At 39.8% G+C, this 21,691-nt stretch overlaps 2 protein-coding genes across 8 annotated transcripts in view; both read left to right on the top strand.

Moving 5' to 3' along the window:
* Positions 1 to 21,691, top strand: part of PATJ (PATJ crumbs cell polarity complex component) — a 422,746-nt gene that overhangs the window by 251,384 nt on the left and 149,671 nt on the right. The window lies entirely within an intron of this gene.
* LOC117981457 (prothymosin alpha) lies at positions 18,649 to 20,580 on the top strand. The gene has a single exon (XM_034966375.3). It carries the CDS (start codon positions 19,570 to 19,572, stop codon positions 19,903 to 19,905), a length of 336 nt encoding a protein of 111 aa, XP_034822266.1. The 5' UTR covers positions 18,649 to 19,569; the 3' UTR covers positions 19,906 to 20,580.

Below are 21,691 nucleotides of genomic sequence, written 5' to 3'. Positions count from 1 at the left end.
TATATTTAGTCATAAAGGAAGTTACGAAGATACAGGTGAACAACCAGATGAAGAGATAGATACACAGGTTGAGGTGTAAGTGAAGGGGAGGGCAGAGTTTCCATGCCCTGTCTGGGCGTGCTACCCACCAGACAGGTCCACGTGTTCAGCAAGCCAAGAGCTCTTCAAACCCCATAGTTCAGGGGTTTTTATTAAGGCTTCATCATGTAGGCATGAGCAATTATTACCTCATTCTCCCTGAGGGTCGGAACTGAACATTCCAAGCTTTTAGCTGTGGTTTGGTCCTTCTGGCAATCATCTCCCATTCAAGAACCCACCAAGAGTTGCCTCATTAGAACAAAAGACACTCTTGTCACACAAGGAATTCCAAGGGATTAGGAGCTCTGTGTCAGGAACCCAGATCAGAGACCAAATATTAAAACAAGAGATGTAACTAACACCTAGCACCCCTGTTGCTCAGGAAATTACAAGGGTTTTAGGAGCTCTGTGCCAGAAACTGCAAGCAGAGAACTAATATATATTTCTGATTATATCACAATAGCACAACATGGTGAATAGTTAACTGTTAATTAAAACAGACTTCCACTCCCTTAGAAACTTCCGGTATCTGTTTGCTAAGCTAGAGTCTGGAAGAACTCTGCTGGATAAAAAATAACATTTTGCTTTATTGGACTCCTCCTATGCTTTCCTTTGACTTTTGGAATTTGGCCCTTTCATTGCAATTCAGCAATTTCATCTTCATTCAGAGATGGAATGAGCAAAAAGATTAAACATACCAATAACTTAACTCCCCATCACTCCACAAAGATTCTCTAGTTTAAAAAAAAATGATAACAAATAAAAATATGTTGGAATATAGATTCTGGCATCATGTATCTTTGGCTAATTATTTATCTTCTCTAAGCCTCAGCTACCTCCTTTTTCAAATGGAGAAATTAATTCATTCAGCAAATATCTTACTGTGCATCTGTCATATAGCAGGTGCTGTATGAACAAAGTGTAGATTCTCTACTGGTGAACAAAATACATACCTGCCCTCACAGAGCTTCCAGTCTAGTGATTGTACAGCATCAACCTCAGAGGGTAGTGTGGGAATTAATAAGAGTATCTGGTACATAGCAATACCTTAATACATTTCAGATGATTTTGATTTTATTCATAATTTTTTTCAGCGTTGTATAGCTCAGTTCTTTTTAGTTCATTTATATTAATGCCTTTGTCTCTGAAAGTCTGTCCCATAGGGAAGTCATCTTTTTATTCCTTGATGGCTCTATGCAACATCCTGAAGAGCTGGGAGAATGGAAAAATGCATATACAGGATTCTTTTTTTTTTTTCCCAAGACAGAGTTTCACTCTTGTTGCCCAGTCTGGAGTGCAGTGGCGCCACCTTGGCTCACTGCAACCTCCACCTCCCAGGTTCAAGCAATTCTCCTGCCTCAGCCTCCCAAGTAGCTGGGATTACAGGTGCATGCCACCACGCCTGGCTAATTTTTTGTATTTAGTAGAGATGGGGTTTCACTATGTTGGTCAGGCTGGTCTTAAACTCCTGATCTCAGGTGATCCACCTGCCTCAGCCTCCCAAAGTGCTGGGATTACAGGGGTGAGCCACCATGCCCAGCCCATATACAGGATTCTTAAGCATTTATAACCCATCTTCTCATTGGGCTTTAGGTCAGAGATGATAGAGAATTAAATTCATGTGAGAACCATTTCCCTGTTTTTATAACTCAGAAAAATTTGCAATTATTACTCTATGATATGTGAAGAATTTGTATGTAGTATAATATCAAATCCAATGTGCTTTTGAGCTGAGTATAGGAAATTTATTTAATGATGAGTACCAAGAAAGCTAAAGCCAGTGTTATAATAGCTGTTCTTTGGATATTGCAGTGTAGTAGATTGTAGAAGTATACTGCATTATATGGGAAGCATTTGCAAGTGGGCTTTTAGATTATACCTATTGGGTTTCTGAGAGCAAATCATGAGTGGTTGCTTTACCCCCTGACACTGTTTATTTTTATCGTCTCTCCCTCAATTGAAGTAAAATGCTCAGTGTCTTGATTATTTTTATAACTTCATTATTTGCACATATTATTTATCATTATTGTTTTTTCTCTATGATATGGCTTTGCTCACAGCCTCCTTTTAGTTATACTTGATCTTAATTCCTTCAGACGCTTAGATGAGGTTAATTTATAGAAAATAGCAAAAAGAGAGGTTGAGCATACATTGTGGCTTCTTTGAAGCCAGAAACTCAGCTTCTCTTTGAGAGCCCTGTCCATGACACACTTTTGGTGTGACGTTTGCTAGCAGTTTTGTTGCTGCGGGACTGCACCATTACAGTGGAAGAGCATTCAGCAAATTCTGTCCATCAATGGCTTGGTTCACATACAAAAGAAATTTTACATTAAGCCCCTAAAAGACAATATGATTAAATCTCAGCTTCTTTGCCCTTTACTTCCATGCTAGTAAGAGGGTTACTGAATTAATTTCAAAAGGCATTAACATATAATCACCATGTGGACTGGAATGAGACTTATGCTAGAGTATTGGCTTTCCCAAAGCAATTAGTCCCGGAAAATGCACAGGCCTGAGCATGGGGCTGTCATATGAATATAGGATTCATTTATAATCTTCCCTTCAGTGCCAATGTAGGAAAAAAGAGTTGATGGTGCTGTGCAGGGAATTGGAGTGATTTGTCAGGTTCCAGAAGCAGCCAGAAGGAACAAAGTGGGTGGCACAAGAGGTGCACAATTGATTGGGCTAGTGTATTGAGCTGTGTTTTGTCTGGCTCCCAAGCCTTTTGAAATAGAAGAAGTATGCAGTACATTCCCTTTGTATCATTCACCTGAAGGATAACCCAAGTAAAATCCTGTCATTTTGCTTATGTGTAAAATGATATTTAAGAATCATGAAAAATCAAAAGCATGAATGTGTCCCATATTTGTCAGGGATAAAGACATAGAGCTACAGGTAATCTCAGATCTCAGTGTCCAGTAATATTTATTTTATAAGAGAAAAAACTGAAACCATAAAAGTTAAATGACTGGCCCAGGTATACATGCAGCTGCTTCATGCAAAACTCCTGCCAGGAGCCCTTACCAGCATCACTGTCTCAGCAGTTTATCCCTGACTTTCTGCTTGCTGCCAGTGAATTGTTTTTGAAATCTTTTGGAAAACTTAGATGTGTTTGGAAGTACAGTAGAGTACTTAATAAATCACTAGCTTCTGCGTATGTATGGATAAGATTACTTATAATTTATAGTCAGAAGCTTCTGTCATCTAGATTGGCTTTTTTAGATTACCATACATGGATGCAATTTTATGAAGTGTGTTTCTTAATGAAATAACTATGCCCTCAGAGATCTCATGTAATAAAATATCCCATTATAGAAACAGTAGTTTGAGGAACAGGAAGAAGAACAAAAAATTAAAAATTGCAAGAAAATAACTTTTCCTGTAGCTTTATTAATAGAGATAGGTTCTTTTTTTCTTTTCTTTTCTTTTCTTTTTTTGAGATGGAGTCTTGCTCTATTGCCCAGGCTGGAGTACAGTGGCACAATCTTGGCTCACAGCAACCTCTGCTTCCTAGGTTCAAGTGATTCTTGTGCCTCAGCCTCCCGAGTACCTGGGATTACAGGTGCACACCACCATGCCCGGCTAATTTTTGTATTTTAGTGGAGATGGGGTGTCACCATGTTGGCCAGGCTAGTCTCGAACTCCTGACCTCAAGTGATCTGCCCGCCTTGGCCTCCCAAAGTGCTGGGATTACAGGGGTGAGCCACTGCACCTGGCCAGAGATAGGTTCTAAATAGCTAAAAGTGTAAAAATAAACTGATCAAGTGTTCGATTGTAGCTATGGTTTCACTAATACTAAATACTATTCACTAATACTAAAATATTACACTTTAGTGTGTAATTTGCTGTATGTCAATATTGTATCTCAAAGCTATTAAAAAATGAGTGATTAAACCTGACACAAATACATATTGTAAGCAAGCCCTGAATATGACCTTCCCATATGCGGAGCCAAAGTCACCTCATTTTGTTACTGGTAAGATGATCTGCAACCCGGTTCACAACTCTAAAAGTCGCCAGAAGACTGTGGTGCTGGCTGAGTGGTCAGCCTCACACACTAAGTGCAGTCTTCTGGTCATTACAGCGTTGTAACCAATAGCTATCTGTGTCTTGCTAATCATGTTCCTTAAGTAATCAGTTGTGTTATACTCAGTTTCAGTTACAAAAGACTTGCTCATTAAAAGAAATTGAGAGTGAGGTTAGGGTGCTGAATAGGGAATTGAGCTAACATTGAGTACTTAACTATTTGCCTGGCAGTAGGCTGTGTTTTTAAGTTATTTGAGTTCTGGATTAATAATGATTCTAGAAGGTAATATGTGAATTCATTACCGTTTTGTATTAATAGTTTTAGTAGATAAAGATTAATGCAATTTATCCAGTACTAGTTTAAAACACCCAAGATAGTTTCTCACAATACAATTCCATGCTATTCTTATCTTCTTAGTTTTTTGTGTATGCGGTTTTTTGTTTTGTTTTGTTTTGTTTAAAAAAAAAAAAGACAGGGTCTAGCTCTGTCACCCAGGCTGGGGGTGCAATAGAATGATCATAGCTCACTGTAACTTGAAACTCCTGGGCTCAAGTGATCCTCCCTCCTCAGCCTCCGGAGTAGCTAGAACTATAGGTGCATGCCACTGTGCCCAGCTTTTATATATATATATTAATATATATATAATATATATATAAATATATTATTATATATATATTTTATATATATATTTTTTTTCTTTTTGAGAAAGAATCTCACTCTGTCACCCAAGCTGGAGTTCAGTGGCATGATCTTGGCTCACTGCAACCTCCACCTCCTAAATTCAAGCTATTCTTCTGCCTCAGCCTCTCGATGAACTGAGATTATAGGCATGCGCCATCAGGCCTGGCTAATTTTTTTTTGTATTTTTAGTAGAGATGGGGTTTCACCATGTTGGCCAGGCTGGTCTCGAACTCCTGATCTTAAGTGATCTGCCTGCCTCCGCCTCCCAAAGTGCTGGGATTACAGGCGTGAGCCACTGCGCCTAGCCCAGCTAATTTTTATTTTATTTGTTGTAGAGTCAAAGTCTTTCTGTATTGCCCAGGCTAATCTCCAACTCCTGGGCTCAAGCAGTCTTCCCACCTCAACCTCCCAAAGGGCTGGAATTACAGATGTGAGCCACTGTGCCCAGCCTGTCTTTTAAAATTTTAATGCCACTTTGAATTAATTAAAAGTAGAATGTAGTTAGTGAAATTATATTCATCACTTAAGAACCAAAGAAGAAGAAAATTTATTTTTTGAGCTTGTTCTTGCACTAGGAGAGCTTGTCTGAACTTCATAATTAAAGACCTTTACCCTTCAGTTCCTTCATAGAGTTCGAGTTTTATTTTCCAACTGCAGGAACTATTATGTAAAACCTAGTTCGTATCGGTTGGCCTCATTCTTTTCTGTTTCCTGCTGTGAAGTCTTTGAGCTCTATTTCTGCCATTTTTGTTTCTGACTATGGCTTGTTAGGGGAAGAGTTAAATTATTTAGTCATACTTCCTTATGCCACTGAAATATTGAGGCCAAAAATCCATATTCTTGTCTTGGAGAAATGACAATCATTTATTTTTTATTACTGCAGTCCTCATTATTGCTCACACAAAAGCTTTATGTGTGGTCTCTCCAGTGAGCCAAATTATCTTAAAATTATGGAAAGTGCCATGAAAATAGAAAGTAAAAATGATGATTGAAGAAGCAGATTACTGAAGAAATCTGTTAAAAAAAAAAATAGCGACAAGAATGTATGCTGGGGAAGAAATTTATGGAAGGAGTAATTTTCAGCAGTGCCTCTCTCGACTCTTCTTTCTGCGGTTTTCCCCCATGTCTTCCATAACCTATTGGGATTGTTCTCTGGGCCTCCATTTCCTCCTTTGTCCAGCGCTTTCCCAACTTCCTTCCTGTCCTATGGATATTGTAGTGACTGTACTGAAATGCAGCCTGGAAAAATATGCTCTTAGAATTGAGAGAAGTTTTCTTACATTAGCCTTTTGTATTTTACTTTATTTGTATATTTTCTGCCCCATTAACAGTATATAAGAGAGGCACTTTGGGAGGCTGAGGTGGGCAGATCACCTGAGGTCAGGAGTTCAAGACCAGCCTGGCCAACATGGTGAAACCCCATCTCTACTAAAAATACAAAAATTAGCCAAAAATGGTGGTACACAGCTGTAATCTCAGCTACTCGGGGGGCTGAGGCACAATAATCGTTTGAACCCAGGCGGTGGAGGTTACAGTGAGCTGAGATCACACCATTGCACTCCAGCCTGGGTGACAGAGTGAGACTCTATCTCAAAAACACAAACAAAACAGAAACCAGTATATAAGAGAGACCGTTCCACTCCTTCCACCCCAAAAGCTAGCAAATACTGGATATTATAAGATCTCAGGCAACCTGATAGGTGAAAGTTTTGTCATTAGAGAAAGTTTTTCACACATATACATATACGGTTAAGGAAGAAAGTAGTACTGTGCTGAGGTGAGGCAGAGTTGTGGTTTTTGTTTTTGTTGTGTTTTTTTTTGGGTTTTTTTTAGGCAGAGTCTTGCTCTGTCACCCAGACTGGAGTGCAGTGGTGTGATCGCAGCTCTGCAACCTCTGCCTCCCAGGTTCAAGCAATTCTCCTGCCTCAGCCTCCCGAGTAGCTGGGATTACAGGCACCTGCCACCATGCCCGGCTAATTTTTGTATTTTTAGTAGAGATGGGGTTTCACCATATTGGCCAGGCTGGTCTCGAACTCCTGACCTCAGGTGATCCTCCCGCCTCGGCCTCCCAACGTGCTGGGATTGCAGGTGACAGCCACCATCCCCAGCCTAGAGTTGTTTTTTTTTTTTAAATTATTATTATACTTTAAGTTTTAGGGTACATGTGCACAATGTGCAGGTTAGTTACATATGTATACATGTGCCATGCTGGTGTGCTGCACTCATTAACTCGTCATTTACATGAGGTATATCTCCTAATGCTATCCCTCCCCCCTCCCCCCACCCCACAACAGTCCCCAGAGTGTGATGTTCCCCTTCCTGTGTCCATGTGTTCTCATTGTTCAATTCCCACCTATGAGTGAGAATATGTGGTGTTTGGTTTTTTGTTCTTGCGATAGTTTACTGAGAATGATGAGTTCCAATTTCATCCATGTCCCTACAAAGGACATGAACTCATCATTTTTTATGGCTGCATACTATTCCATGGTGTACACGTGCCACATTTTCTTAATCCAGTCTATCATTGTTGGACATTTGGGTTGGTTCCAAGTCTTTGCTATTGTGAACAGTGCCACAATAAACATACGTGTGCATGTGTCTTTATAGCAGCATGATTTATAGTCCTTTGGGTATATACCCAGTAATGGGATGGCTGGGTCAAATGGTATTTCTAGTTCTAGATCCCTGAGGAATCGCCACACTGACTTCCACAATGGTTGAACTAGTTTACAGTCCCACCAACAGTGTAAAAGTGTTCCTATTTCTCCACATCCTCTCCAGCACTTGTCGTTTCCTGACTTTTTAATGATTGCCATTCTAACTGGTGTGAGATGGTATCTCATTGTGGTTTTGATTTGCATTTCTCTGATGGCCAGTGATGGTGAGCATTTTTTCATGTGTTTTTTGGCTGCATAAATGTCTTCTTTTGAGAAGTGTCTGCTCATGTCCTTTTTGATGGGGTTGTTTGTTTTTTTCTTGTAAATTTGTTTGAGTTCATTGTAGATTCTGGATATTAGCCCTTTGTCAAATGAGTAGGTTGCGAAAATTTTCTCCCATTTTGTAGGTTGCCTGTTCGCTCTGCTGGTAGTTTCTTTTGCTGTGCAGAAGCTCTTTAGTTTAATTAGATCCCATTTGTCAATTTTGGCTTTTGTTGCCATTGCTTTTCGTGTTTTAGACATGAAGTCCTCACCCATGCCTATGTCCTGAATGGTAATACCTAGGTTTTCTTCTAGGGTTTTTATGGTTTTAGGTCTAACGTTTAAGTCTTTAATCCATCTTGAATTAATTTTTGTATAAGGTGTAAGGAAGGGATCCAGCTTCAGCTTTCTACATATGGCTAGCCAGTTTTCCCAGCACGATTTATTAAATAGGGAATCCTTTCCCCATTGCTTATTTTTCTCAGGTTTGTCAAAGATCAGATAGTTGTAGATATGCGGCGTTATTTCTGAGGGCTCTGTTCTGTTCCATTGATCTATATCTCTGTTTTGGTACCAGTAACATGCTGTTACTGTAGCCTTATAGTATAGTTTGAAGTCAGGTAGTGTGATGCCTCCAGCTTTGTTCTTTTGGCTTAGGATTGACTTGGTGATGCGGACTCTTTTTTGGTTCCATATGAATTTTAAAGTAGTTTTTTCCAATTCTGTGAAGAAAGTCAGTGGTAGCTTGATGGGGATGGCATTGAATCTATAAATTACCTTGGGCAGTATGGCCATTTTCACGATATTGATTCTTCCTACCCATGAGCATGGAATGTTCTTCCATTTCTTTGTATCCTCTTTTATTTCCTTGAGCAGTGGTTTGTAGTTCTCCTTGAAGAGGTCCTTCACAAAAACTAACAAACAGAAAGGACGTGACAGCCCAGAGTTTTTAAAGCTGACACTTGAGTTGGGTTTTTCTCTTTACCACTGTAAAAAAATAATGAATGAGAATTGGGTGCTGGGTTTTGTTTTGTTGTTTTAGTGGTGGCAGGGAAGCTGGGGATGTGGGTGATTAGGATGAGTATTACAGAGGTAGCAGGAGTCCCATAGCACCAAGTTCCATCTTCTTGTTACCCATTCCAGAGGCCCCGAACCTACCTAGAGGCTTTGGGATCAGGAGGCTTGAGCTTGGATTCTGGCTCTGCCACCTCCTTACCTAGAACCCCTTTGTAAGTCACTGAGTTTGTGAGTCTCAACGTCGTCATTACAAAAGTACAGGAACACCAACCTTCTCTTTCATGGTGGGTAGTGTGGCAGTACTGGACTCTGGATGAGTTATACTTTAAAAGCTATCAACTGTATATCATGTAATCCTGCCCCTACAGGACTGATTCACTAACAAGATAACTGTTTAAAAGAAAGAAAAAGAGAGCGGGGCGCAGTGGCTCACACCTGTAATCCCAGCACTTTGGGAGGCTGAGGCAGGTGGATCATTTGAGGTCAGGAGTTTGAGGCCAGCCTGGCCAACATAGTGAAACCCTGTCTCTACCAGAAATACAAAAAAATTAGCCGGGTGTGGTAGTGCACGCCTATAATCCCAGCTACTTGGGAGGCTGAGGCAGGAGAATCACTTGAACCCGGGAGGCGGAGGTTGCAGTGAGCCAAGATCGTGCCACTGCACTCTAACCTGGGCAACAAGAGCGAAACTCTGTCTCAAAAAAAAAAAAAAAAAAGAGAGAGAGAGAGAAACTGGAGTTGGAAGGGAGCACAGTTAGGGAGTGATAGAGTCCTTTGATGATTGAATGGGTTTTTCACTATGTCTATACAAGGGACAAGTGAAATACTTTGAAGGCAAGAGAAAAGATTTCTAGCAACAGAGAGAATTGAGGTGGGGTTCTAATTAGATCAGCTGTTTTTATGAAAAGGAGCAAACATTAAGCACTCCTAGTTTAGGGAAAGTCTTGACTGGTAGCATATATCAATGTTCTTAGAAGAATAAATTCCTGGTCATTGGTCACCAGTCCTGTCTGCTTAGGTGGCTAATAATACCATTGATAGAGTTAGGCTGTAATATCTCAATGTCCTAGGAAACCATGATTCCTCTGTAATATAAGAGGTGGATTATACTGTGCTTTCATTCATTTATTCTTTCCTTTGCCGTGCAGCTAATGGGAAATTACTTATAGTCACCTACTTCATTTGGTCAAGTGAAACAGCTTGTGGCAATTGGAGCAACTTCCACAGGAGTATTCAAAATTAGAACAACACAGAAACATATTTCTCTATTTTCTCGAAGTCAGTATTTTTCAAAAATATGTCAGGGTTTAGAATTCAAAAGGATATCTTACTCTTTTCCCAATATAACAAATTTAGACAGATGTGTGAGCTGCATATTACTATTATGCTGCCTTTAGAATGTATTTCAATTTAATTAGTTTTGTTTGAGAGAAAATAAATCTCTCATCTTTAAGCCTTTTAAATGAATGTGATCCTTTGGAAACATTATACTTCACAAGAAATAGATTAAATTGCAGCTGTGGAAGATTTTACTTCAGCACTGCGATTTCCATTAAACTGAGTCCTTGAAACCTGCTCCTTTGCCCAAGGTATTAAGAAGTGGCTGCTTGTTGTACACTACTTTGTCTTTTCCAAGGAAAAAATTAATGTGATAATTTATTCAGAAGTCTTTTTTCATTATTGTGAAATTGTGTTTCACCTGAGTTTCAGGCATCTGCCCTGTCCCATCCCTAGCCTGGTACTCCTTTCCTCCCTTTGGTTCTCCCATCTGTAAAGTGGGAGCAATGGTTTGGAAAGTGGGCATCTTCTTCAGGGGGGCCAGTGCCCAAGATTTTTGGAAAGAAGAAACTACCTCTATTATCTCTGTCAGTCTACTTCTCTCCTCCCCACCCCGAAAGCTACACTGTAAAAGTACCTGTGGTTCCTACAGAGAGACCTTGAGTTTCACACCTGCGTGCCTTTCATATGCTTTTCCCCAGTCATGGAATACTGTTGCCACTCACTTCCCCTGTGCCTGCTAAACTTCTGTCTAAACATCTGTCTACTGCTTCTTAAGAGCAAACTACCCAACTCCAAGATGAGACAATTGCTGCTTGTTTTATGCCTACACACATCATATGGCAATGCAATTATTTGTTTCCAAAACCATGTCACTTACAGAGTACCAGATCCTTGAGGGCAGCGACCGTATCTGACTAAATAAAGTCATTTCTACAAAGTGACTTTCAGAGAATCTGGTACCTAGAACACAGTGTTTAATACATGGCAGCTATGATGACAATGGTAATGAAAATTCCTGTATCCTCATCACTTATGCAATGATTGTTAAGTGAATAAATGGGTGAATATTCAACATACCTATTATACTTTTATTGGAATATTTCTTGGTCTGGGGTTTCTACTTTGTGAGCCCTATAAATTGGAATTCTGATGTCATAGGACTAAAAATGAGTTACTTATACTATGGCTTTTTTTCACCCCAAGTAAATACCCTTAGGGAATGTTTTTAATTAATAAGCTTTTAAACTGAAAGATATTTTGGCTATAAGTTCTGATTCTAGATGTGTTATGTTGGTCAAATTTCTTAAACTCACTGTGCCTCAATTTCTCCATCTATATAATGACGTAACCATGCAGTTCTCTACTGGTTTGAGTGAGACAAGTAATGTATTAGGCATGTGTGCACATGTATGTGTGTGTGCCTTCTATGTTGTAAGCACTTATTAAATGGTACTATTATAGTTATAAAATGTCAATATAGAAAAACAAACTGAAAATCACCTTAAATCCCACCAGTGATATGATCATTGCCGACATTTAGTAGAGATACTCACAGAACTTTCTTTAAACCCACACAGAAACTTTCACATAAATGAAAATAGTGTGGTAAATAGGTTGCATGAAATTTGTTATTTTCTTCGCTCTGCATGCAGTGTTTTCTTTCTATGACAATGCTTCTACATCTGTATGCATCTACATGTATGTATGACAATGCTTCTACATCTGTATGCATCTACATGTATGTATGACAATGCTTCTACATCTGTATGCATCTACATGTATGTATGACAATGCTTCTACATCTGTATCATCCTCCGCTACCTCCGTTTAACACCACAGTTTTCCATTTATTGATATACGATTATTAGTATCATTGTTTGTTGGTTAATATGTAGTTTTTTTCACTTTTTCTCTTTTAAAAGAATAGCCATGAGAGGGATGACTGGGTTTTTTAATTTTTTAGGATTTTTTTTTTTTTTTTTTTTTGAGACATAGTTTCACCTGTCACCCAGGCTGGAGAGCAGTGGCGTGATCTCAGCTTACTGCAGCCTCCACCTCCGGAGTTCAAGCTATTCTTGTGCCTCAGCTTCCTGAGTGGCCAGGCTGGTCTCAAACTCCTGACCTCAAGTGATCCACCCACCTTGGCTTCCCAAAGTGCTACGATTACAGGCGCCCAGCCTAGGATAAATTCTTAGAAGTGGAATTATTAGATTAAAAGTTAACCTATAAAAATATTCAATATGATGTGGTTTTTTTTTTTTTTTTTTGTCTGTGTGTTACATTCAGTAAAAGAGTTTATTAAAGAAAAAAAGTTGGGCCAGGCACAGTGGCTCATACCTATAACCTCAGCACTTTGAGAGGCTGAGATTAGAGGACTGCCTGATCCCAAGAGTTCAGGACCACCCTGGGCAAGATAGCAAGACCTTGTCTCTACCAAAAAAATTAGCCAGGCATGGTGGCACACACCTGTAGTTCTAGCTACTTGGGAGGCTGAGGTGGGAGTATTCCTTGAACCTGGGAGTTAGAGGCTTCTAGGCTACAGTGAACTATGATTGTGCCACTGCACTCCAGCCTGAACAACAGAACAAGACCCTGCCTCTTTAAAAAAAAGTAAATTACAGAGAAGGACTCTCAGATTTAATTATCACCAATTCAAATTACATGAATTTCAACTCAGTTCTTTAATAATAATTTGTCACTTTTCATAATCAATCCTTCTGCTTTAATAAAATTGTGGGTGGGGTATTGTTAGGTATAATATATTATGACATGATATTCACACCTCAGGCAAATCTGTTACTTGAGCTAAACTTTAATTTTTATATAATTAATATTTTCATTCCTAGCTTAAGTTAATTAACTTTTACTTCCAATTTGGCAGGGTTTTTTAGTAGATTTAATTGAGCTGCTCTTCAGTATAAATTTATTTTCTTTTTTTGTTTTGTTTTGTTTTGTTTTTTGAGACGCAGTCTCGCTCTGTCACCCCAGGCTGGAGTGCAATGGCGCAGTCTCGGCTCTCTGCAACCTCCATCTCCCAGGTTCAAGCAATTCTCCTGTCTCTGCCTCCCAAGTAGCTGGGATTACAGGCACATGCCACCACACCCCACTAATTTTTTCTATTTTTAGTAGAGACAGGGTTTCACCATGTTCACCAGGCTGGTCTCGAACTCCTGAGCTCAGGCAATCCACCCGCCTTGACCTCCAAAAGTGCTAGGAGTACAGGTGTGAGCCACCGTGTTCAGCCCAGTATAAATTTCTATTCATGTTAGTTGAACTATAAAAAATTAACAGTAGTTGAAAACCTATCACTTCATGATATTTTTGAATAGTTAATTTTATTGAAACAAATCTCATTAAAGATCTCTAAAGTGAAAGTTTGTATAGTATAACAAAAGGATTTGAATTCATTTACTTTTGCTGAATTTTCACTGGATTAACCGTAATTCTACTTCTGCTAGGTTAATGTTATAATTAAGTATCCCATCTCTGGTACATAAATATAAGAAGACTTACCTCATATCAGATTGTCTTCCCCCACTACAGTAGTTGAAACCAGTCTATAAGGGGAAAAGTCAAACACAATGAAAATCCGTTATAATATAGCTTAGAAGCTTTGCAAATACAGTCAGGCCTTAATGGCAGGGATACATTTCTGAGAAATGCGTCACTGAGTGATTTTGTTGTATGAAGGTCATAAAGTGTACAACCTAGATGGTGTGGCCCACTCCACACCTAGGCTATGTGGTATAAGGCTATTGTTCCCAGGCTATAAACCTGGGCAGCATGTTACTGTACTGAATACTGTAGGCAACTGTAACACAATGGTAAATATTTTTATATCTAAACATAGAAAAGGTACAGTAAAAATATGGTATAATTGTATGTGACCACCATTATATATGTGGTCCATCCTTGACTGAGGCATTATTATGTGGCACCTGACTATAGAGGTATTTCTCATTTGAGGCTGTTATCTTCAGTATCCAGAGCTACTATAATTTGCTACTGAGCGACATTTTATTGAGTTGGAAATTCAGAACCTGGGAGAAAATGAACTCACCCCTAAGGTAAAATATTACTGTCTTTCAGGGACTAGGCATCATGAAGCTGAGACAGAAGTTACTAGAACTATCTGGAAGACCTCAAAAGGCCCACTTTGTCAGTAATCAGATGAGGAAGCTAAAAACAGACAAGAAAACCAGAATTGTAGGTCAAGAGCATAGAAAGCTCCTTTGGACAGAAAGCTTTTTCCCTTTTTCTTTTTTCTTCTTTTGTATCTTTTTGAATGCCAAGGCAAATTACTGAACATCTGAAAGAGCACAAGACTAGGAGATGGAAAGAGGTATGTCAGTTAGATTTACAAATTAATATTTAGAATTAGCAGGAGCCTAAGAAACCATATCAATGAATACTTAGAATTAATATTTAGAATTAGGAGCCTAAGAAACCATATCAATGAATACTTTTTGGTTGCAAAGAACAGAAATTAGTTCAAATAATTGTCCCAGTCAGCTTGGGCTGACCATAGACATCTGTTTCTCACTGTTCTAGGGTCTGAGAAGCCCAACATCTAGATGCTGATTAATTTGGTTCTTGTTGAGGGCTGTCTTCCTGGTTTGCAGACAATGTTCCTGCTGTATGCACACACATGGTGAAGGGAGAGATTATGTCTCTTAGTGTAAAGGCACTAATTTCCTCTATGAGGGCTCCATCCTCATGACCTTGTTACTTCCCAAAGGCCCCACGTCCAAATACCATCGTATTGGGAATTAAGGCTTCAACATATGAATTTGCAGAGGGACATAAAAATTCAGCCCATAGCAATAACTTCACCAAAAAAGTAGAATCTATTGTAATGGTGTGAATCCCTCCTGGAATCTGAAGATCAGGATGCACCAGGGCTTTGGGAAATGATGGCTTTTCCAGTCCCTTCATCTGTGTGGCAGAATATGGACATCTCACAGAAGTTTAATGAACATGTAAAAAAGTTAGCTGTGTCTCAGCTCCAATTTAAAATCCCCTAAAGAGAGAATCTTGGTTGTCCTAGCCTATGTTATATGCTCCTCAGCTGTGGCCTGGAGTGTCATGACAAGCAACACAAACTTGGCTGCCCACCATAAAGGGTGGTATTTGTGATGAGAGGATTTGAAGGACAGTCCCTTACAAAGAGAAGCAGTTGTATGCTGGCAAAGATCCCCCTAGATCTCTACTACATTCCTCATCTGGTCTGGCTTTCTCATCTTAGTGATATAGAAATTGAGATAGAATGCCATTAAATCACTTCCCGTAGTCATGGCTTGATGAATGTGGGAAAAAGATATAATTTATCATCCAAACTGGGTAACTACTAATCGGCACAGTGGCTCATGCCTGTGATCTCAGCACTTTGAGAGGCCAGGGCAAGTGGATCGCTTGAGTCCAGGAGTTCAAGACCAGCCTGGGTAACATGGCAAGACCCCGTCTTTATAAAAAATGAGCCCGGTGTGTGGTGCGCACCTGTAGTCCCAGCTACTCAGGAAGCTGAGGTGGGAGGATTGTTTGAGTCTGGGCGGTCAAGGCTGCAGTGAGCCATGATCGCACCATTGCACTCTAGCCTGGGCGACAGAGCAAGACCATGACTCAAAAATAAATAAATAAATAAATAAGTAATTGGAACAACATAAATAAAGTAGGCTGTCTTAGGAAAATCAGGATATATGATTACCGTTGAATGAAAGAGTTGTAGATCTTGGATTTTAAGATAATAAATAGATATTTGGGTAAATTGGGAAGCATCAAATCAGGAATAAAGATAGTTCTTCTCACCATTGTGGGATGATATCAAAGATAAAGACATGTCTACATAATTTATTATTCTTCCTTTATATCATTCAGTCACCTCTGAAAGAAGAAACTTTGGGAAAGGCACTTAGTTTCTCTACCTCTCAGTTTACTGGAAGTAAATGGAAAAAAATAACATTTTTCCAATTTCAAGATAATCTGAATGAGCACTCAGGTCATGAAAGGTGGGGAGCAATATTTGATCCAAAATGAAATATCTTAATTGTTTTCCTTGGGGCTGGGTCAGAAAAAGCTAAAAGGGTAGTCAATCTATATATATATTGAACCTATTTATTTATAGGCACACTTCAGATAGATTATGGGTTCCATTCTAGACTACCACAATAAAGCAAGTATCAGAATAAGTGAGTCATGTGTGTTTTTTTGTTTCCCAGCATATGTGAAAGTTATGTTTACACTATGGTCTATAAAGTGTGCATTAGCATTATGTCTAAACAAGTAGATACATTAATTTTAAAATAATTTATTTCTAAAAATTGCTAACGATCATCTAAGCCTCAGCAAGTTGTCATCTTTTTGCTGGTGGAGAGTCTCGCCTCCATGTTGATGGTTGCTGACTGATCAGGGTGGTGGTTGCTGAAGGTTGGGGTGGCTGTGACAACTTCTTAAGATAACAATGACATTCGCCACATCGATTGTCTCCTTTCATGAAAGATTTCTCAGTAACATCGGATGCTGTTTAATAGCATTTTACCCACAGTAGAATTTCTTTCAAAATTGGAGTCTAGGACTGGTTTATCAATGAAGTTTATGTAATAGTCTAGATTCATTGTTGTCATTTCAACAATGTTCAAAGCATCTCCACCGGGAGATTTCATGTCAAGAAACCACTTTTGCCCAGGCCTGGTGGCTCACGCCTGTAATCCCAGCACTTTGGGAGGCTGAGGTGGGCGGATCACAAGGTCAGGGGTTCGAGACCAGCCTGGCCAATATGGTGAAACCCTATCTCTACTAAAAATACAAAAATTAGCCGAGTGTGGTGGTGGGTGCCTGTAATCCCAGCTACTGAGGAAGCTGAGGCAGGAGAATCGCTTGAACCTGGGAGGGGGAGGTTACAGTGAGCCGAGATCATACCATTGCACTCCAGCCTGGGGGACAGAGTGAGACTCCATCTCAAAAAAAGAAAGAAAGAAAGAAAGAAAGAAACCAGTTTCTTTGCTCATCCATAGGAAGCAGCTCCTCATCTGTTCAAGTCTGATCGTGAGATTGCAGCAATCCAGTCCCATCTTCAGGCTCCACTTCTGATTCTAGTTCTCTGGCCATTTCCACCACACCTGCAGTGACTTCCTTCACTGAAATCTTGAACCCCTCAAAGTCATTCATGAGAGTTGTTATCAGCTTCTCCAAAATTCCTGTTAATGTTGATTTTTTTTTTTTGTAGCCACATTTATTTAAGTGTACAGCTCAGTGGTAATAAATACAGGTATATTCTTTTTTTTCCTTCCTCTCTCCCAGCTCCCCAAAAAACCCCCTCCCCACCCCGCCCCAGCCTCTGGTAATCACCAGTCTACTCTCTATCTTCATGAAATCTACTTTTTTAGCTCCCACATGTGAGTGAGAACGTGATATTTCTCTTTCTGTGCTTGGTATATTTCACTTAACATAATGGCCTCCAGTTCCATCCATATTATTGCAAATGACAGGATTTCATTCTCTGTTATGGCTGAATATTATTCCATTGTGTATATATACCACATTTTCATTATCCATTCACCTGTTGATGAGCACTTAGGTTGATTCCATATAAGGAAAGGAGTTTAATTGACTCATGGTTCCGCATGGCTGGGGAAGCTTCAGGAAACTTACAATCATGGCTGAAGGGGAAGCAAACACATCCTTCTTCACATGAAAGACTATTGTTGAAAATTTATTGTTTAATGTAACCATCTTCGTTATTGAGCTTAGCTAGATCTTCTGAATAACTTTCTGAAGTTTCTACATCATCACTTGCTGCTTCTCCTTGCATTTTATGAGATTGAGACTCCTCGCCTTAAACCTCTGCTAGCTTCAAACAACTTCTGCAACTTCCTCACCTCTCTCAGCCTTCATAGAATTGAAGAGAGTTAGGGCCTTGCTTTGGATTAGGCTTTTGCTTAAGAGAATGTTGTGGCTGATTCCAACTTCTATCCAGAGCACTCAAACTTTCTCCATATTAGCAATTAGGCCGTTTCGCTTTCTTATCATTCCTGTGTTCGCTGGAGTGGCACTTTTAATTTCCTTCAAGAACTTTTCCTTTGCATTCACAACTTGGCTAACTGATGCAACAGGCCTAGCTTTCAGCTTAGCTCAGCTTTTGACATGCCTTCCTCATTAAGTTTAATCATTTCTAGCTTTTGATTTAAAGTGAGAGATGTGGGACTCTTTCTTTTACTTGAACACTTAAAGATCATTGTAGGGTATTAATTGGCCTAACTTTAATATTGTCGTGTCTTGGAATAGGAAGGCCTTGGAGGAGAGAAAAAAAGATGGGGAGCAGCTGGTCAGTGGAGTAATCAGAACACACAATTATGTGTTAACTGATTAATTAAGTTTGCCATTTTATATGGGCACAGTTTATGGTGCCCAAAAACAATTATAATAACATCGAAGGTCACGGATCACATATCGCCATAACAGATAGAACAATACTGTAAAAGTTTGAAATATTGAGAGAATTACCCAAATGTGACACAGACAGGAAGTCAGCACATGCCACTGTAAAAATGGTGCCAGTAGACTTGCTCAATGCAGGGTTGCCACAAACTTTCCATTTGTTAAAAAAAAAAACAAAAACAAAACAAACAAACAAAAAACAATAAAATGAGATGTACCTATATACTGAAAAAAGTGTCATAAGGGTATGTTATTGTTCAAGGTGCAATTTGTTTGCATGAAGAGAAAGGTACAGTTGTATGGGACTCCATATTGCATTTGGGACTTTAAAAAGCCTAAAAGTCTTAGTTGGGTATGGTGGCGCATGCCTGTGGTCCCAGCTTCTCGGGAGGCAGAGGCAGGAGGATCTCTTTATCCCAGGAGATTGAGGCTGTAGCGAGCCATGTGCATACTACTTCACTCCAGTCTGAATGACAGTGAGAACCTGTCTCAAAAAAAAAAAAGCAAGCAAAAAACAAAATATAGCTTAAAAGTCAACTATTGGATATTTCCCCCATGTGTTGTAGTGACCTGGTTTTTGGTTGATACTGACTATTTTATCTCAAAAGTCTAAGACCTAAGATGGTAGAGTGACCAGCTCACTTTTCTGTTCTTGCTCATCTTTTTATAGAGATGGCTGTTAGAAATTATCTCATTTTTTGTGTGTACCATCCAGATGATGTGACCTCTGGGTATGCCCTAGGATTATAGACTTTTAAACTAATTGCTAAAGCACCTTGGGCAAATTATAGTTTCATAATCTAGTGAAAGTAAATCGCCCCACTGGCTGCTCTGAAAAGCCATCTTTGCATTGTTCCTCGTCCGCCTCCTTGCTCGCCGCAGCCGCCTCCGCCGCGCGCCTCCTTGCTCGCCGCAGCCGCCTCCGCCGCGCGCCTCCTTGCTCGCCGCAGCCGCCTCCGCCGCGCGCCTCCTTGCTCGCCGCAGCCGCCTCCGCCGCGCGCCTCCTTGCTCGCCGCAGCCGCCTCCGCCGCGCGCCTCCTCCGCCGCCGCGGACTCCGGCAGCTTTATCGCCAGAGTCCCTGAACTCTCGCTTTCTTTTTAATCCCCTGCATCGGATCACCGGCGTGCCCCACCATGTCAGACGCAGCCGTAGACACCAGCTCCGAAATCACCACCAAGGACTTAAAGGAGAAGAAGGAAGTTGTGGAAGAGGCAGAAAATGGAAGAGACGCCCCTGCTAACGGGAATGCTGAGAATGAGGAAAATGGGGAGCAGGAGGCTGACAATGAGGTAGATGAAGAAGAGGAAGAAGGTGGGGAGGAAGAGGAGGAGGAAGAAGAAGGTGATGGTGAGGAAGAGGATGGAGATGAAGATGAGGAAGCTGAGTCAGCTACGGGCAAGCGGGCAGCTGAAGATGATGAGGATGACGATGTCGATACCAAGAAGCAGAAGACCGACGAGGATGACTAGACAGCAAAAAAGGAAAAGTTAAACTAAAAAAAAAGGCCGCCGTGACCTGTTCACCCTCCACTTCCCGTCTCAGAATCTAAACGTGGTCACCTTCGAGTAGAGAGGCCCGCCCGCCCACCGTGGGCAGCGCCACCCGCAGATGACACGCGCTCTCCACCACCCAACCCAAACCATGAGAATTTGCAACAGGGGAGGAAAGAAGAACCAAAACTTCCAAGGCCCTGCTTTTTCTCTTAAAAGTACTTTAAAAAGGAAATTTGTTTGTATTTTTTATTTACATTTTGTATTTTTGTACATATTGTTAGGGTCAGCCATTTTTAATGATCTCGGATGACCAAACCAGCCTTCGGAGCGTTCTCTGTCCTACTTCTGACTTTACTTGTGGTGTGACCATGTTCATTATAATCTAAAAGGAGAAAACAAACCTTGTAAAAAAAAAGCAAAAATGACAACAGAAAAACAATCTTATTCCGAGCATTCCAGTAACTTTTTTGTGTATGTACTTAGCTGTACTATAAGTAGTTGGTTTGTATGAGATGGTTAAAAAGGCCAAAGATAAAAGGTTTCTTTTTTTTCCTTTTTTGTCTATGAAGTTGCTGTTTATTTTTTTTGGCCTGTTTGATGTATGTGTGAAACAATGTTGTCCAACAATAAACAGGAATTTTATTTTGCTGAGTTGTTCTAACAAAAAAAAAAAAAAAGTAAATCATACCCCAGGTATTCTGAGATTTAAATGAGATACTGTGCATAATGAGTTTAGCACAGTGTTCTGCACTCAGTAAATGGTAGCCTTTATTAACTGTAGTTAACCTAATAGACTTCCAAAAAAGAATGCTTTTTTTCTTTTTTTGCCTATATTATTTGGAAGACTTTCTATATCTGTTGTTTAAAGAATAATGCCCTCAGAGAACAGCTTCTCAATAATACAATAGATGATAATCTAAAGCTAATTGTGCATAAAATATATCATTCTTTCCAACTAGTTATTGAATTTTCAGTGGAGCATATTTCCTTTAGTGATGAAAAAATATGAAAACTGCTTGAATAGTTGGAAGCTGTATAACTTTTATTTAAATAGTGAAATTGTTTTATATTAAATAAGAAGAAAACAAAAGACAGACCTCTCCTAAAACTGAATGGCTGCAAATGTGTTATTTTTTTTTCCCTAGCCCTAACCCTAAATGTGTTATTTTTAAGGCCATAAAAGAGTCTTTGTCTTGGATTTATTTTTCTATCCAGAGATCAGCATTTTTCTTTTAGATTTAATCCAGTTAAATCAAGGTTCACTCTTTCTTGGGTTTCTTGCTCTGTTCCCAGTTTTCCACTGCATAGCAGAGTTTCTCCAGAGGCCTCGGCATGTTGCCGGGAGCAGCTGCCTTAGCCATAAACACCCGTATTGGCACTGGAAAAAAACACCAACAGCAAGCAAGCTGCTTTGTCTTTCCACTGCCAGAGGCTCTGCACATTTAGAAACAGCACCGTGAAAGGCATAACTTCAGATTTCCTCTTACGTAAATTAAAATTAACGATCTGCTTTCTTCATTTGGGATCTCATTTTTCTCTCTCAGAATAATAGTACCATAGATTCTATTCTACCAAAATGGAGGATCACCACTGAAGAAGCAGACATATCCATAAACATGAAACAGTTAGATTTCCTACATGCTCAAGCGTTTTGCTGATCAAAACCATTTTTTTTTAACCTTAGTCACTTCGAAGGCTGGAGCCCATGTTAGTGAAAGCCTACTCACAGTTGATTAAGCACCACTTCCATTCAGGACTGCAA

The sequence above is a fragment of the Pan paniscus genome, chromosome 1 (assembly GCF_029289425.2).
Source record: "Pan paniscus chromosome 1, NHGRI_mPanPan1-v2.0_pri, whole genome shotgun sequence".
Lineage (NCBI taxonomy): Eukaryota > Metazoa > Chordata > Mammalia > Primates > Hominidae > Pan > Pan paniscus.
Note: the sequence above shows the minus strand (reverse complement) of the source record. Positions and strands in the feature narration are given on the sequence as shown.